The sequence below is a fragment of the Saccopteryx bilineata genome, chromosome 1 (genome assembly GCF_036850765.1).
Source record: "Saccopteryx bilineata isolate mSacBil1 chromosome 1, mSacBil1_pri_phased_curated, whole genome shotgun sequence".
Lineage (NCBI taxonomy): Eukaryota > Metazoa > Chordata > Mammalia > Chiroptera > Emballonuridae > Saccopteryx > Saccopteryx bilineata.
The window spans coordinates 171,851,937-171,870,574 of NC_089490.1; the positions used below are offsets into that span (position 1 = coordinate 171,851,937).

Consider the following 18,638-nt stretch of genomic DNA (forward strand, 5'->3'; position numbering starts at 1 on the left):
TAAGGGGCAAGTATTCAATAATACAGTCAGCAAGAGGCTGCAGGGATGACAGTCATTTGACTATTGTACAGGTAGGCAGTATGATAGACTGCCTTTTTTTGGTATTCTGAAATATTATCAAGTTATTTCTTTAGTATTCTGGGCTCTGATCTCCTGCCTCCTGGAAACATTCCCTTGTACTCAATCTTCCTTTATTTCTTTGTTTAAACCACAAAAGTCATTAAATTTAGTGAGAAATTTCTGAGGCAGCTGAGGGAATTGCCAGAGTAACTTCCCAGTATGGGTTTGGCAAGCATTTTCACGTGAAGTGCTTAAATTCCACAAGGGGAAGTCCAGTCTTCGGTTCTCCCCACTTACTCTCATCCCACAATGTTTTAATTCCTAACCTCACTTTTCCCCCCAGTGGTTTCGAGCTTGCAGGTTTCAAATGATGAGCACTTAGCTTACTTTCCTTGGGCAGTGATGTTTCAAAACTCATAGCCAAAACGCGGTGGAGTATCCGGTTTCTAAGTGTGTGGGGAAGAGACTGCAGCTCAGCGGCCTTCCTAGACATGCTTCATCGTCTAATGACTTGTTTTTTACTAACCGTTCCTTCCTGAAACAGTCTTCTGCTTTTCATACATATATTAAAAAAAAGAGGGCTTCTCTGGAACCAAGTTTATATGTCTCTACTACGGGAGAGAGTGTGTAGAGAAGGCTGAGAGAGATCCCGGACCCAGCTGGCTCAGCGAGTTGGCAACACAGGCCAGTGGAAAACACTCTAAAAGATTGGATTTCCATGCAAAGTATTTCAGAGAGTCAATCTTGATCTTTTCCAATGCAGCTATAGCCTCTACAGATAGAATGTTGGGATTTCCTTGGATCATGGTTATGTCATCTTTGGCTAAAGTTCACAATTTTGGAACACTTCTTCTATGGGTATTTTGTTTGCTTGTTTGTTTTTTGGCTGAATCAGGTGAGGTTGATGGCAGCGTTTTTGTATTGCGACGTTGGGTTTCACAGTCTCTAAAAGATAAAAACCAAAATTACTTTTAACGTAAAACAGCAGGGACTGGTGACAGAACACTTCACTGCCAACAACAATTAGCAGTTCGGCTTCTTCTGCACAGCAGCCGGAAATCAGCTTTGCTGCATTTGATCCAGGCTGGAGCATCTCCGCGGCAGCTGCAGCGGCGGCACAAAGGTAGCGCTAGGCAGGGAGCGGGGCGCTGTCCTCGGTGCTGAAAGGCAGAAGCGAGGGGTGGGCGCGACGGCTCGCGAGACCAGAGGTCTCGCCAAGAGATACCCACCGCCCGGCTCTGAGCGGCGCTTTCTCAGCGCTGTGCACGCGACCCTGCCAGGGCAGTGCGGGGTGCGGGTTTCGGGGCGGGGGAGGGGTGGATGCGCGCGCCAGCAGCCGGCTGCGAGTCGCGCACGCGCGTCCGGGACTGCCTGCCCCTCTCTCTGACTTGCGTGTGTGTGTATGTGTGTATGTGTGTGTGTGTGTACGCGCGCGCGCGCGCGTGAGAGAAAGGGAGAGGGGGAGAGGGAGAGAGAGAGAGAGAGAGAGAGAGAGAGAGAGAGAGAGAGAGAGAGAGGAGAAAGGGAGAAGAGAGCGCGAGAGAGGGTGAGTGTGTGTGAGTGCATGGGAGGGTGCTGAATATTCCGAGGCTCTGGGACCACAGCGGCAGCTCCGCTGAAAACTGCATCCAGCCAGTCCTCTGGACTTCAGGAGCAGGGACAGGGCGCAGGGCATCAGCAGCCACCAGCTGGACCTGGGAAATAGGAATTCTTCTGCCTCCACTTCAGGGTTGTAGAAGCTTGGTGCTAAATTGCTGTTTCAAAATGCGGAGGATCTAATTTGCTGAGGAAAACGGCTAAAGAAGGAAGAGGAGGAAAAGGGGGAACAGGGGGATATTTTGTGGATGCTCTACTTTTCTTGGAAATGCAAAAGATTATGCATATATCTGTCCTCCTTTCTCCTGTTTTATGGGGACTAATTTTTGGTGTCTCTTCTAACAGCATACAGATAGGTAGGTATGCTTTGTGCTCTGCTTTTGAATTGTGCATAATTTAGTGGTAATCTTTGTTCACAGTGGACAAATTAATTCATGTCATGTAGACTTATGTCATACCTTGACTGCATTCCAGATTTAAACTGCCTAGAATATACATGTTTTTCTTAAGATGAAACAAAATAAAAAGACGATGACTTTGATACAATAGAGGATAAAAATCTCATTTCTGACCCGCGAATTTTATTAATTCTGCCTTAAAATTTTACCATTTGCTCAGATTCACTAAGGTTCTGAATGCAAAGCTTGTGATTAATGGGAAAGGCGAATGTGTCTGGCCACCTACCTTGCCCTCAGACTCTCATCTGTGCCTTGACTCCTGGACTACCATTTGGATGTTCGACCCCCCACTACCGGAGTCTCTTGATGTGTTTATTTCGCCTTTTAGCGTGAATAAGAGACTCCTGGGCTGTTGGGCGCCAGCGGGCTCCTCTTTTCCCTCCTGGGCACTGACACTATTCTTCTGCTTGGTGTTTGTTCTTTGCAGGGGGGCTATTTCCCAGGGGCGCCGATCAAGAATACAGTGCATTTCGGGTAGGGATGGTTCAGTTTTCCACTTCGGAGTTCAGACTAACACCGCACATCGACAATTTGGAGGTAGCAAACAGCTTCGCAGTCACCAATGCTTGTAAGTAATGAATATTCATACCTTTCAGGTGCCGCACGCGGAAAGCCAGCGAATGTGAGTGCGGAGTGGTGTGTGCGTCTTTCAGTGTGTCAGTGTGTGGGTGTGAGTGACTGCACACGCGCCTGCGTGTGACAGCGTAGGGAGAAAGTGGCCGCATTCTCGGGGACCCCAGCCGGATGGGAGGGTGGGGGTGAGGAAGGAGCGACCGGCATTGAAGAGTGTGCGCACTAGCGAGGTGGGGTATGAGTTGGAGTCCTCCTTCGTTTCAGGGGTTTCTCGCTTACCTTGAGTACTTCAAGAGCAGCTCTCCCTGGCCCCTCCTTCCCCAGCCCTGCGCGCCCGGTGGCACCCTGCCCACAGAGAACACGCTGTTCCCCAGGGCGCGCCGTCAGGCTTTCGGATAGCTCCCACGGGGGACTACCGGAACCCGGCCGCCTGCCCGCCCAGGCAGCTGCAGCCCTTGCCTTTGGCCCCGGGTTTAGACCTACAAGCCAGCTCGAGTTCATTCTACAGACCCCGTGAACCCTGTATCTTCCAACTCGACGGGACAAGTTGTTAAATGGTTCCGGAGTTGGGCACGGGGCTGTTACATAACGCCCACCGGAGGGGCGCGGTGAGGTGCCGCGGGAAAGGAGGCTGGCGCAGGCCCGGGTGGATCCGGCAGGGGCCGGGTACCGGTGGAGCCGGAGCAAGTCCGTTTCTCGCCGCTTAGTTGAGTTTCAGCCTTCAGCTGAAGGGGGCAATTCTGCCCCGGGGGCCGCGGTCAGCTCGCCGGCCGGGTGCGCTTTGTTTTCAGGTAGAGTGGCGTGGCAAGGGCAGCGAGAAGAAAGGGATCTGAAAGCAGTTGGATTCAGCCGAGTTTGAAAATCTGAAGAAGTCGCTGATCAGCCATTTTAGTCTTTGCAGTTACCCATATTAGCCCCATCACTCGGCTTAGTGTTGCGGGACACACGATGAAGCTCTCTCAAGACTACAAAGTAATAGAATCCAAGCAATTAAATCTCGAAAGGGTTCAATGGAAAGGCTCGGCGGCCCTTGTCCAGACGCTCCCATCCCCGCGCCCGCGTGGGTGTGCAGCTGCGGCCACTGTACCTTCCTGCTCTGTTCTCAGTAGCAGCTGCCATCATTTGCTGCAGACTGGGCTGGGGTGATTCTTCCCTGCTTTGATGTTTTCAGTTTGTATTTCATAGTTAACAGTTGGGAGGGGGCTTTGCAGATGGTTCACCTCCCACTTTGGCTACAGTGTAAAGGAGCTAGCGGAAAATTACCACAGAAGAAAAACCCAACTGCTGTCTTCCCACATTAGACAAACAACTGGTGCCATCCTACTTCCCCATATTAAGCCTTAATCATATATGCGATGGGTTGGCTATATTATCATATCAGGAACATCATCAACTCATTTTTAAACCACTGTCACCCGGATGAATGAAGAAATGTAACAATTTTCTTAGACCATTAGAACAGGGTCATTATGAATGTCACAGTAGATTAGATGCCTAGAATTAAACTGTTTATGAAGAACCAATGAAAGAAGGTTTCTGTGCTACATGTTTTCTTCAAATGTTGATATCAAGTGAGAAAAGAAACTGGAGCTGGGAGGAGGGGGAAGGAAGGAAAAAGAGAGAAAGTGGAGAGAGACTCTTAAAGTGGATTTGCAGCTTTAAAAAAATCTCCATAAAAATATACGAATCTCTTGGAAAATTTTATTATATATACATATATATAAAGAAACCCCTGTAATTTAATTTTGGAAGGCTTTTATACTTGTCCTAGTTACCTACTAGATTTAGATTATTTATTTGATTTGATATCAAGTTTCCAGTCCCCCCCCCCCCGAATTATGACTGACATACAACTATGCTAATGAACCTAAGTCAGGACTGTGATTACTGGAAGTATGGAGATTTTGAAAATGAGGTGAAAGTAATCAACAGATCTACTTTTTGAAAATGGTCAATGATAGAGAAGTTCACTCATTAGTGAAAATAACTAGAGGGCTGACTGAGAAAATAATGGTCATGTCCACAAAACAAATGTCCCTTGAGTCCAACGAATGTTGAATCACTCTGTTGGAGCTTTGTAGAGTAATGCTTACAGTTAGTTTAGGTTATGTAACTAGTTTAGGTCCTCATTCTCAATATTTTTTAATAGATTTATTTTTTAACATAAATTTTAATAAAATCAGATCTGCAGACAGAAAAATGTAAATATATTAAACACATATATAACTCCATGAGCTTCCACGGAATGACACATTCATTAATTAATAAGGACATGGATTTCATTTACACACACACAATTTATTTGACCACAGTCTTAAGAAACTGAAATGAAAATCACATCTTCATTTTGCACAGAAAATGAAGCTGAAATAGAAATTTGTGTGTCTCCAGATCGCAAAAGTACTCCTCCATGGATTATTATTGTAGGATACTAAAACAAATGATGGTGAGGAACTGAATGTATTTTCACGGTTCCCACCCAGGACTTCAGAATATGGCATTTACAACACCCATGTCATAAGGAACCTTACTGATTGCTAAAGAGAACTAGGGAGGCACTGTTGCAGAAGAGAGCTTATTGGGTAGAATTTTCTGGAGTTGACATTGACTCATTGACTAGGTGAATCACTTAACATTTGTATGGCTCAGTTTCTTCATTATTTTAGGAATTTAGATTGTGAAAATAAATGGAGCGTTTGAGTTGTTATTATTTTATTTATTTATTTTGCATAGGTCAATAGAAAATGAAAAAATAGTTTAACTCTTTTCAGAGAAGGAGAAAGATGCTTATGTAAACTACAATCACAAAGTCAGCAGTCAAGAAATGAACCGAAATCTCTAATGTCAAATATCAAACTTGCCCAGATGAGTCTTGATTATTTAAAATCTTGCTTGAGGTTGCTCTCCAGTGCTTAGCCGTTTTCCTCCCTGGCTTTTCAGACAGAGTCTATGATTCTTTCTCCTATGAAGTGGAAGAAGCAGCATCAAATGTGTTGATAGCTAAAACCAAAAGGTCTTCCCTTATTTCTTCCAGTAATCTAAGGAAGTCTACTCTCAAACTCTGGTATTAAAATATGTATTATCCATCAATGTTCAAAAAGTACCTTATTCCTCCTCCCAGTTAAACCATAAAAATTGCACAGGGTTAAATTTACATATTAAAAAAGTAAAATTTTATACTTTAATAATTCCAAAATAGAAAAAAATATATTAGTTTGCTAATTTAATTTTATTCCTGATATGAGGGAACTTCTTTGGAAATGCTGAGGTTGACACAGGATTTAAGGATCCTGTAAGATCTACTGCTGGATTAAGGTTATGCAAACGAAATGAAGTCATTATATTCTGAAGTGGATAAAATGACTGTGCATTGCACTGAACTCCCACATGCTTCTCTTTCACAGTCACAGCAGGAAAATGCAAGTTCCTTTTTGTTCCCATTTGTTTCCATGGGTACCTGAGGAAATAGACAGATTTCCAATTTCTCTCTCCCTTCCTCTTCCACCCCCCTCCTCCCCCGTTCCCTTTCTTCCTTTCTTTTCTTCTTAGGTACAGATAATACTAAGGTTTTTATTTTTTTTCCTAAGAGTTGTTCAAACGTACCATAAACGTCCATTATGAGAAAATACAAACCATAAAATTAGAAAGAAAAAAATAACAACTAATGTATGATCATCTGACCGTTCAACAATTGAAACCAGTGATGGGCCTTAAGAATTCCTTTCTCCCCCTGCCCTCCCTTCTTCCCTTCCTGCCATATTTATTTAGTGTCTTCTATTTGCCAGAGACAAAATGAATACTTTTCTTATATTAATTCATTTATTTCAACTTTTCTCTACTATGCTCTTTTGAGTAGTTTTCAAAGACTCGTAGGCCTAGATGCCTTCAGTGAACACTGGCCCCTGTGGTCTTGTGTAAGAACTTGAGTGTCAGGACCTGAAGATGGTCTAGTAGTACTTATACAAAAGCAGTCTATTGCAGTAATTCAAAATTGTTGTGAAAATAATAAACTTGATACGGCTTATGTGTTTACACCACATATTGTTAACAGAATCAACAGATTTTAGAAAAATAGTAACACTTTTGCATTCTAAAAATTTTTAATAAATTTTAATGCCGTGCTCATTACTACAACTTATTTAATATAAAACTGTCTAAATGTGCTATAAACAAATATTTGATCTCATAAGGTTTTGGAATTAAAAATATTAAATATTAAATTTCCTGCTCAAAATCTATTTATTTTATGAATGACTTTGAGAAATAGCTATTAGTTTATTTAAAAAATAATTTTATACTTCAATTATAGTCTATTTAATAACTTTATATTTCAATTACATAAAAATAAATCACAAAATATTTAATTTAAGGAAATAGCAGATAAAAATCTACTTTTTCTCTAAGCCAGCAGATGGAGATGTTGGAGAAAATATTGTTCTTTCCTGAAACTGTTGCGCACACCAAACACCTTCTGAAACATTACGAACAGATTTATAAAGAATAAAATGAAAATAAAAGCATTTACTCTGCAAAAAAAATCACTTAAAATGCTGTTGAAAAGAAAATTCTTGGTGACTTTTAAAAAATGCTTTTAATTTTATTTTAAAATAGATTATTTTAAATTATTTTGTAAACTTAAATTATGCAGGCATTCATAAACAGCACTAACTGTAAATGCTCTTGGAAGAGAGAGAATTCTAAAATTATATTTTTTCAACCTATTAGACTTGATTCTCCAGGTATTATAGAAAAGGTGTATTTCTTATCATTGGCGTTAGTCATAAATTATTGATGTTGTGCATCTGCGTTCATTTAATTAATATTTGCTAAACCTTTATTACACTTTGTATTAATGCAACATTATGTGTATGGAGAAATAAATATAAATTGAATATGTATATATGATGGCTATAGCTATAAATATAGATTGTACATAGTTATAGATTGTCTGGGTAATCATGTTTTGCCATTGAAATAATTACTAAAACCTGAAGTTACCAACTTAAAAATATGCAAAATTTTAATAAAACCAGAATCAACTTTTAAACAATAATAAGAATTCCTGGTGTGAAGGAGGTCGTGAATAGATATGCAAGAACGCAGTACCTTACGGCATGGTGGTGTAAATATTCAGTCATATTCAACTGGAGGTTCCAAAGAAAGAAATAGCTTTTTATATGAAAGGATAATTTGTCATCAGATTTTTGTAAATGCAATACTTCACTTATCACAAGAAAATTCCGAGAAAGTAATATATTATACCAAACAGAAATCAAAGTATGGTGCTAGTTAAAATATGCTATTTTTGAAAAAGAGAAACTTAATGAAAATTACTGTATGAAACCAAAGAGGCCTAATGTTAATAAGAATTTATTCCTATGCTATTCCTTTCTGAAGTTTCAGGCTTTACCTTGTTGACTAGAGGTATGGTAGTGTTCCTATTTCCTATCAAGCCTTTAAAGTGCTAGGTTCATTCCACGGTGACATTATGACAATAGAATGCTGATTCATGCCCAAATCTTAGATCTTCTTGAAATCTCTTCCAATAATACTTAACAAATTTTAAAACTTCTTAAGAGTTCCAGAAATTTTAAGGCTCAAAAAGAGCAATTGTTTCCTCCTAATTATTCCAGTATGTTTTACTATATAATTGAGTTTTCAAAGAGTATTGAGTTTTTTCCCTCCTGTTCCTGCTTCTTTACTCTCCCCCTCTTGTACAGGAAATCAAATCTAAGTGAATACACAGAACGATCTTCTTTTTTCCTGAACTGAGCAAAGGCTAATTTCCACAGAGCTAAAGTATTAGATTTAAACATTTCACTAGGATGTTAATGCTACTGACTAATATATTTCCTTTCATTTTTAAACCAGATTCTACAGAATATAGCCCAGAAAGTATTAAAATACTAGTTTTTTTTTTGTTTGAGCAATTTTCAGTCAAAATTTTCAAGGGTTTCTCTAATGATCTGAATTACTATTTGCCAAATGTGTTGTATGACTATGTCTCTTTAATACGAAAGGAAAATTAGTTGTTGAATTCAAAGTTAAAATTTTCAAAATCACCCATAATTTAAAAATTTTCGAACACCAAAGTGTTTTTCAAAGAAGACTTTCCTAATTTGGATGAGAAATAGACATGGTTCTTACAGTGCTGTTGATTGGGAGTTTAACATCTATTATTTTTCAGTATTATTCAATTTAAAGTATTTTGTCATTTTTGATCATTTTCACTTATAGAATGGAAACATTTTAAAACTAACATGGAGATGAAAAAAATCTGATTTTCTTGAAGGCAGGATCATGCCATTGTTGTCTGTGTAACTTTCAGAAACCCTAGTGCAGTTCCCAGTGCAATGAGGCCCTTAATGATTATTTATCTATTAAACACATTAAATAGTACAGATCTTCTTAGTATAAAATTATATTTTTCAAAGTCAGAATTTTGCTTTTACATTTGGATTTCAAAAGAAACAATTTGTATGGTGTCGGCCTCAAATCCTATTTAGAGAAAGGTGTAATACTTTTTTCCTTTTCATCTCTAAGTTAGGTGTGTTTAAAGTTATTATCTTTATGCCTAAAGTTACATAGCTACATGTTAAAATAATTTGCTAAAAATATGTACAATATACATTTTTAGAGGATTTATAAATGTTTTTAGGATAATGCAAAAGCCATGTTACGAATGGTAAGGATACAAGATTCAATTATAAGGGCCTAGACAGTTACTGGTATGTTCATCTCTCATTTTAATTTTGGATTATCCACAAAATGTGAGTTTATATATATTCCCAGTATGGCAGCAAAATGTCATGGTGTGCTCCTCACCCTCAGGGTATTATATATCACAATTTTCCATGTTAATTTTTTTAGTGCAATATTTTTAAAAATACTAAATTACAGTATATTTTTATAGGGAATATCTTTGAATAAGAAGTTTATGGACACAGTTCCTTGCATGACATGGCCTAAGTCTTCTAATATTTGCATTAATATGTGTGATTTTTAACATGCGTGTTTTTCTTTTTCTATTTTTGAATGAGCAATCTATCTTTAGGATTTGTTTTTTGATAACTTAGCTTTGTTTTACATTTATTCTATTGATAATTTGCTTTAGCAACACCCCTCAATTTATTATAGTTTTATAATTTTATACATTAATTAACATCTCATAGAAAAAAAAAACTGTCCAATATGCTTCCTTCTCATTTGTTGTCTACCATTAAAGACAGTTTTAAAATTTAGAATCTTGATCCTTGTAAGTGTTTTTAACTGAATGGTAACAAATAGATTTTGGAGATATGGAGGTCATTAAAGTAAGGAAATTTATAAGAAGACAGTTTCTTAAATTGTTTTAATTTCCATATCTCCTCACATTTCTCAAACAAATGACATATATAATTTGTTTTTTATATTTTTACTATTTATAGTAAAATTTTATAATTTTACTATTTATATTTTTCTTAATAATTTTACTTTATGGTTTTATTTAGTTTATTTATGGATATGTTATGTTAATACCACTTTTTTCTTGATTATTTCAGTTTAAAATATAAATACAAACTGGGTTGAATTGAGCAATGCTCAAGTTTTAGTTTGTCTTTGAATAGGCATCATATATTTACAGTGTTTATTTATTCTTCTTTTAAAATTAATTGCAAACTACATATTCACTTGTTTTATGATCCTCTGATACTTTTACTCTGATTGAATTTTAGTGAACCCCAGGAGGTATCCCTTCAATGTGAATATTTTTAGTATATCTTTCTAAATGCACAATTATACTTATGGAAATAATAGAAATATGTTTATACAAACTGAATATACTCTAATGTTTATGATCAAAATATAGAGAAATATTATCTGATTCTTTTTTTTTTTTTTTTGTATTTTTCTGAAGCTGGAAATGGGGAGGCAGTCAGACAGACTCCCGCATGCGCTCGACTGAGATCCACCCGGCATGCCCACCAAGGGGCGATGCTCTGCCCATCCGGGGCATCGCTCTGTCACGACCAGAGCCACTCTAGCACCTGGGGCAGAGGCCAAGGAGCCATCCCCAGTGCCCGGGCTATCTTTTGCTCCAATGGAGCCTCAGCTGCGGGAGGGGAAAAGAGAGACAGAGAGGAAGGAGAGGGGAGGGGTGGAGAAGCAGATGGGCGCCTCTCCTGTGTGCCCTGGCCAGGAATCGAACCCGGGACTTCCGCACACCAGGCCGATGCTCTACCACTGAGCCAACCGGCCAGGGCTTATCTGATGCTTCATCCCTATAACAAAAGACAGCCTTGATCATTTCTAACTTCATCATGAATTTAATTGAAACTCAAAGTTATTTAATTTGATATAAGAAAAGTTTTTCATAATTCATAAACCATTTGCAGCTGATATTAAGGCTTTGCATTAAAATATTGTTTCAGATTTAGTATTCATGTTACAATTTCCCTAGCATTGCAGTTCAGTCCATTGCAGTAAGAAAATGTCAGTAATAGGAGTATATATATTGTAAAATTTCTAGTGCAAGAATAAAATGGTAGAACATGCATTTCAAAAAACATATTTTCAGGCCAAAGGAAAAATACTTTTTTTTATTGTATATTGAAATTGCCAGATTTATTTTCCTTTTATTGCAGATTGAAATTGTCAGATTTCTTAAGGTGTGGGGTGGAGGCCATACATGCAGGAAAAAAATCCAAGAGGCAGAATAATTTGGTGTACTAGTTAGGGCAGTGGGGATTTGGAACATAGAATTCTTCTTTACTTCTATCGTTGTTGTTTAGCTTTTCCTTGACTTGATGTTGCTCAGTTTGCGCTTTGCTGGTCACTCTTTTCTATAATAGCATCTAGCTACTATAAGAGTGAATTACTTGTCACAAAAATTATTAACTACTTCTAAAGCAGGGGTAGTCAACCTTTTTATATGTACCACCCACTTTTGTATCTCTGTTAGTAGTAAAATTTTCTAACCACCCACTGGTTCCACAGTAATGGTGATTTATAAAGTAGGTAAGTAACTTTACTTTATAAAATTTATAAAGCAGAGTTACAGCAAGTTAAAGCGTATAATAATAATTACTTACCAAGTACTTTATGTTGGATTTTCACTAAGTTTGGCAGAATAAATCTTTATAAAACAACTTACTATAGTTAAATCTTTTTATTCATGCTTTGGTTGCTCCGCTACCGCCCACCATGAAAGCTGGAACGCCCACTAGTGGGTGGTAGGGACCAGGTTGACTACCACTGTTCTAAAAGAACACATGAAGGAAAAGAGGAATTATGCATCCCTCTCAGGCAAAAACACCATTTTTAGGCGCTTTAGCATTCTGAATGAGCAAACAATGTTATTCTTTTTTTTTTTTTTTTTTTCCTGAAGCCGGAAACGGGGAGAGACAGTCAGACAGACTCCTGCATGCGCGGGACCGGGGATCCACCCGGCACGCCCACCAGGGGCGATGCTCTGCCCACCAGGGGGCGATGCTCTGCCCCTCCGGGGCGTCGCTCTGCCACAACCAGAGCCACCCCAGCGCCTGGGGCAGAGGCCAAGGAGCCATCCCCAGCGCCTGGGCCATCTTTGCTCCAATGGAGCCTTGGCTGCGGGAGGGGAAGAGAGAGACAGAGAGGAAGGAGGGGGGTGAGGGTGGAGAAGCAAATGGGCGCTTCTCCTATGTGCCTGGCCGGGAATCGAACCTGAGTCCCCCGCATGCCAGGCTGACGCTCTACCGCTGAGCCAACGGGCCAGGGCCAACAATGTTATTCTTAATAATTATGAAGTAAAATATTTTCTGAAAAGTTTTAGAAATATGGTAGATAAAAATATGTACTATATAACATATTATTAAGACTTTTAATTTATGAGGGATATGTAATGTGTCAAAATAAACTTTATGTCCTGCTTGGGGTAGCAGACCTGTGCCTGGAATACTTGTAGCAATTCAACAACTGCTTGATAGATACTGAAAAATGAGGTTTGTCAATGGAACACAGTAATATTTTTCTTTTCATATGTTATTTGGTAGTGATATATTGTATTTCTTTACAACTGAATAATATTTTTTAAAAATCCTACATATATTTAAATATATATTAGCATGTCTTAGAAGAATAACAAAATTAACTCATGAACAACATGTATTTTTTGTCATTAAAATTAATTATTCAAAAAATTATTAAGGATAATTTGAGACTGGAATACAGAACACAATGAACATTTTTCAACCCACTGAATAGGGATTATAAGGTGTAGGGTGATCAGTTTCATTAATATATTTGAAAGTATTGTCATATACATTTTAGTAGATCTAATTTGGAACATTTTTAACGCATTCTTCAAGGGCTTCATGTAAGCTATTTATTGTAAATTATAGATATTTAGAGGGACTAATCAGTTTTTCATGATCCAGCTACCACAGAAATAGCTCCCATAATTCTAGAGTGGGAGAAGGGCTTTCCTTAAAAATTTTTTTAGAAAAGCATCTCATTTTTTCATAAGACTTTGTCAAAGAAAATTCTGGAAGTGACCATCTCTAGGGGTAGTAGGAAAGATGTGTGCTTTACTAATTTTTTGAAACATACATTTCCATTTATGTCATTATTTTTTTTATTTATGTCTGGTGCTTTTGAGGAATAAAAATTGCAATCTTCTTTTTAGTTTATGAATGAAATGGTGACATTGAGTTCTATAATTCTCACAAATTTTCACAATTTATAGTTTTATCTGTTTTATTATATTTTTAAGTTTTTACCAGTTTACTCTGTTATTACTAATTTACATTTGGAGAGGAAATTTTACTAACTGAGGCAATAATTTAGAGGATATATTGAGGAGCTTTATAGTTTTAGTTATTTGGTGGGGAGTAACATAAACTTTGATCTTAATATCTCAGAACACAAACAAGTCGAGGATTGTCATCTTAATGGTAAGGGCACAAGTGTTTTGTCTATGAAAATATAAAACCTTGATTCATTGCAGTTTACAGCTATGATGTCCTGGAAGCTAGAATAGCATTACTTAATGACCTAAAACTGGAACTGAATCTAGTTCTATAATTAAATGTGTGGCATTGGTTAAGGTGTTTAAGCTAAGTTTTCAGTTGTCACCTTTGTAAAAAGGAATCATACATTATAAGATTGTTTTGAAGCTAAACAGTAAGCAAGAAACACTCTATACTATGCTTGGTCCATGTAAGTGTACAAAAATTAGTAAACTTTTATTATTACTTCTTGAGTAGGAGCTCTGCGTTGCTTGAATAAGCCCTTAGAACAAGAGCCAGAGAACAACAGAAAATGCATTGCTAGCTTCTTATTGAAAACTTTTCTGTTGTTTGTATACCAGTGCAGCACATGTGATGACAAAGAGACTAATACAATAAACCACATAAGCCACTTAAAATTATGAGAAGTATGAGGATGATTTTTTAGGCTGAAATTTAAGTAGACTTAAATTCCCCTTTGTAGACTGTTGAACAATTTGGAACTCTTTTATCCCTGGTAGATCTTTCAAGCACATAATTAAGATATCTTAACACTTTGTCTCACTGTGCACACCATAGATTCCTAATGTTTATTTCACTTAATTAAATTATATTTATTTAAATGAAAAGTGAAGAGAACACAGGCTTTGAAATCAGGCTAATATGGGTCTGGATACAATTAGTAGTTTTATGACACAAAGCATTTTTTTCTTCTCTTACAATGAAGGAGTTTCCTTACCCTGCTTGATAATATTATTGGGAATTTAACTAAGAAAATATATATCGTAATTAATTTTTGTTACAGATGAGCCAAGCATTCCCTTTTCCTTGTACCTTGAGCTTTAATTATGAACTAAACAGCATGCTAAGAGCATTATAGGAAAATAAAATGGCAATCCCTGTATTCAGAGAGTTTCTATATTTGATAATTTTGTATTTATGCATAAATTTAATCTTTTAAAAATACTTTTAAATCTGCTCGATCTTTGCTGTAGCTTGGCAAAGTTTATAGGACAAATGGAATTATTATTATAGTCATTTTCCAGATGAGAAAACAGATATGTGAGTTGTTCTAAGCTATTGTGAATTTGTGAAGGAGCACTAGCCTAGAAACCATGTCTGCTGCTTCCGAGGCTAGAGCCTTTTCCCAGTCTCAGGTGGTCGTGCCGCTAATATATTAAAATAAGCAGACATAGATTGTAATTACAGCTACAGCATTTACTAGTTGTGTGACTTTGTGCACATCAGTTAAACTTTCTAATCCTTTTACTTCCTCTGTAAAATAGGGATCATTATGATACCTGCCTCATAATGTAATTGTCAAATTTAAATAATTAATAGTGACCAATATAATATAGTGATTAATGGTACTAATTTTAGTGAGCCCAATTCCCCTAAATGCATATTTGTCACATATACTGAGCTTCATGCTTTTAGATGAATGGAAGAGAAGTTGGCTAAGGAAAATTAACATTACTCTATGAAATTTTCCAATTATTAAGCTTTTATAATATAATACTCAAGCTAACACTAGATCTTAGTAGTATTATTTTCAGAAAACTGTTAAATATATGTATTTTACAAGAATTTTAGTGTATTCTTCATCCACAAATCCTTTCTATAAAATTCTACAGATAAAATTGTAAGAACTGAAAATCATGCACAGGTTTAAAAAATGTAAATTCTTGCTGGCTATTAAGTTTGACTATCTGATACTGTTCAGTTTTCACGTCCATCATCAAGATATTTGAGCCAATAAAATTAATGGTAGATATTTCCCATGGATAGGGTGGCATTAAACTTGGAACAGGTTCCTTGACTTCTTCCCTGTGGATAAATTCTCTGTATCTTGATACTGGCTGGTTGGGCCATTGTAATCTTCTTCACACGTTTCTTGCTTATAATGGGTAGGGAGGCTCTCTTTTGCCGATTTCTATTCTGTCGGAAAGGTCTTGAAAGTTTGGAAAATTTTGAAATAATTACTTATCTAAAGATTTCTTCCTTTGAAGATTGGAGAGGCTCTTTTTGAGAGGATGTAATCCTTGATAATGAGTAAAACTAAGAAAGTCCTGTGAATGAGCTCAATTTTTTCTTTCTTTATAAACTATTCATTATCTCAATGTGTGTTGACTTTCATTATTCTGATGCTACCTCAGATTCCAATTAATAGCAATGTATGAACTTTTCAATGTAGTATAGTAAGAATTTGGGACAGAATTATTCTTTTAAAATAAATCCATACACTTATAAGATAAAGTTATTATTTTGGATGTGGGCCTGAGGTGGAATATATTGGATAAAAGTCAAATACTCATCTTCAAAATACTTAAGTCTACATTGTTCATTGTTTATATGCATCCAAAACTTATCAAAGAGTTTTCTTTCTTCGGTTCTTTCCTCAAACCCTTACTAGATACTTGTTTATGCTGACCCTTTTGATAGTGTCCGAGGTGCAGAAAAACAAACAAACAAAAACAGTAATGTGGGTATGCACTGGAAATTATCCGTGGGTGAAAATCTTTTTTTCTTTTGCTTTCTTTAATGGTAAAGATAGAGGTAGTTAATCTAGATCAACTAGATGATTTTATGTGTAGTAAATGTGTAAAGTCATTGTTTCTAAGTCATTTATAAATATTATCTCATACCTTGGAACTAGATATGAATCAAAGTATCTTAAGAGCAGAAGTGGTAATTCCAACAACTGTGGAGAAAACATAAAATAAACGTCTTGATGGAAGATGAAAAATCATTGTATTATACATTGACATAGACTATATTGTTGAAACACTGGGTGGACAAATGAGGAACTAGTGATATTAACAATAATTTGAAGTGTTGATCTTCCAAAAAGAATTTCAATATTTTGAATTAGATTTGGAGATGATAATTTATATTGTATTTTGCATGATTTTCCCTTTCTTCTCTACCAAAAGTTCTTCAATTCAGTTTGAACTGGCATGGACTACAGAAATTTCTGAATGATTTTCATGAAAATTAACTTGATGTAGACTGTATTATTTATTATAAATAGTGTTTTATTTTTATTATTTTTAAGATTTAATTTATTGATTTTACAGAGAGAGGGAGGTAGGTGAGAAGTATCAACTCATAGTTGCTTCACTATAGATTGGTTGTCGTTTGTGCCTTGACCCAGCAAACCTGGGATTTTGAACTGGCGACCTCAGCATCACACACACACACACACACACACACACACACACACACAAACACAGAAATTAAAATAATGTATTGAGGAGCATTTAACACCAGTTAAGACTTAGCACTGTAAATTAAGCAATAAAATACCAATGGCAAAACTTTAAACAAAAACTGTGCAGAAAAAGGTAGTGATCCATTTATGTTAGGTAGGGTTGTATATCTGTGTGGTTATGCACCTGTTCATATATTTGCCCATTATACTACTAGGTTGTGGGTCTATTTATTACTTCGAGATACATACATTAAAATAACTCATACTTTGTCATGTTTTGCAGCTGTTGCCTTTTCTTTTTCTTTTAACCTGTTCATGATTTTTTAGAATTATGTTTTCAGTTTATAATTATTAAGAAGACATATATGCTTAAATTTAGAAATTGTTTATTTTATTGTTCCAGGATTTTTGTGCCTTGTTCATAAAGACCTTTCCATTCAGATTTATTTTTTAAAACACAACTTCCCATCATTTAATTTACTATTTGTCTTATTTTAGTTTCATGATTCAAAATGAATCTTTGATTCATTTGAATTTATTTGGCATAATTACTAAAGTAGGGATACAGCTTTATTTTTACCTTTATAAGCTTAGGCAATTGTCAAAACATATATATATCTCCTCATTGATTTAACTCCTCAGGAAGTTAAAAACAAATAGAATTTGCCCAGAAAGTGAAATAAATGAGATTGAAACTCTGTCACGGTCAAAAGAACGTAAAGTTATGCAAGGCATTTTTTTCCTGAGCAGTGCTATTTTTTATAAATTGTGATTTTGTATCACTGGGGTCACAGATCAATAAATGAGGATGTCAGGTCTGGACATTAACTGAAAGCAAAGTGGTAAATAAAAAATGTGTGTTTTTTGGCTTGTGTCACAGCATTAACATCACTTAAGCATACTGCTAGTTTTGCATATTTCTTAATCCATATCAAGGTTGAAGGAATGAGTTATGATTATTACTTAGTTTTTGAAGAATACTTGGAAGTTAATTCAGTGTAACAATCTGTATGTGTTCACAAATAGAATATTAAAACTAAAGATCACAATTTGAATGCAACAAAGAAAGGTAAAGGAACTCAGATATCCATTGTTTTATTAACTAATATATAGTTTCGTCCTCAATTTGTCTTAAAAAAACAGCTATGTGTTCTCTCTAAAGCCAAATATAAAGCTATTTATGACAAAAATCTAACTTAAACTGGAATACTAAATAAAATACAAAAATGTTACTTGCATCAATAAATACTTTCAGTTTGCCTAAGGGTATATGACATGCACTGTGTATTTTTGGTCAAACATCAGAGAAATTTCTAATTCTTTAAAGTACATTTCGTGGAAAACTCAGCACTTAACGTGGCCCTGAAATGTATTTCTAATACACTGTCTTTTCATGAACTTTAAAAGAAAAATTTTTTACTTTCAACATGACAATTAAATGAAATGTATTAATTAAATTTCTGCAAAAGTCTAGTCATCTATTTATGTTTTAATATATCTTTTGGTGGCTACAAAAATTTTACCTATGTAAAAATAAATTTAAAAATTACCATACATCAGTGGAACTACAGTGTTGATACCTTTTCTGTTGATGCTTTCTGAAAAGCTCAGTATTTTGCAAATACTAGCTTAGTCTCTTTTCTCACCCTACTTATAAAGGCTGAAGACAGCGAGTAAGCAAAAGTCTTTTGATATCACTCTACTAAGGATGAATGACGTCCTGCTGAAGGACATGGGTAATGCACTGGTGGTATAGAATGGAGCAGGATGAAGGTA

At 36.2% G+C, this 18,638-nt stretch overlaps 1 protein-coding gene across 6 annotated transcripts in view; it reads left to right on the forward strand.

Annotated features, from left to right (window-relative positions):
- The first annotated feature begins 1,589 nt into the window (after positions 1-1,589).
- GRIA2 (glutamate ionotropic receptor AMPA type subunit 2) overlaps positions 1,590-18,638 on the forward strand; it is a 127,973-nt gene continuing 110,924 nt past the window's right edge. For all 6 annotated transcript variants that reach the window (XM_066279798.1, XM_066279755.1, XM_066279762.1 and 3 more), the window contains exons 1-2: positions 1,590-2,012; positions 2,542-2,682. In XM_066279798.1, the coding sequence (XP_066135895.1) occupies positions 1,925-2,012; positions 2,542-2,682 (229 nt within the window). In that variant the 5' untranslated portion in view covers positions 1,590-1,924. The remainder of the gene's footprint in view (positions 2,013-2,541; positions 2,683-18,638) is intronic.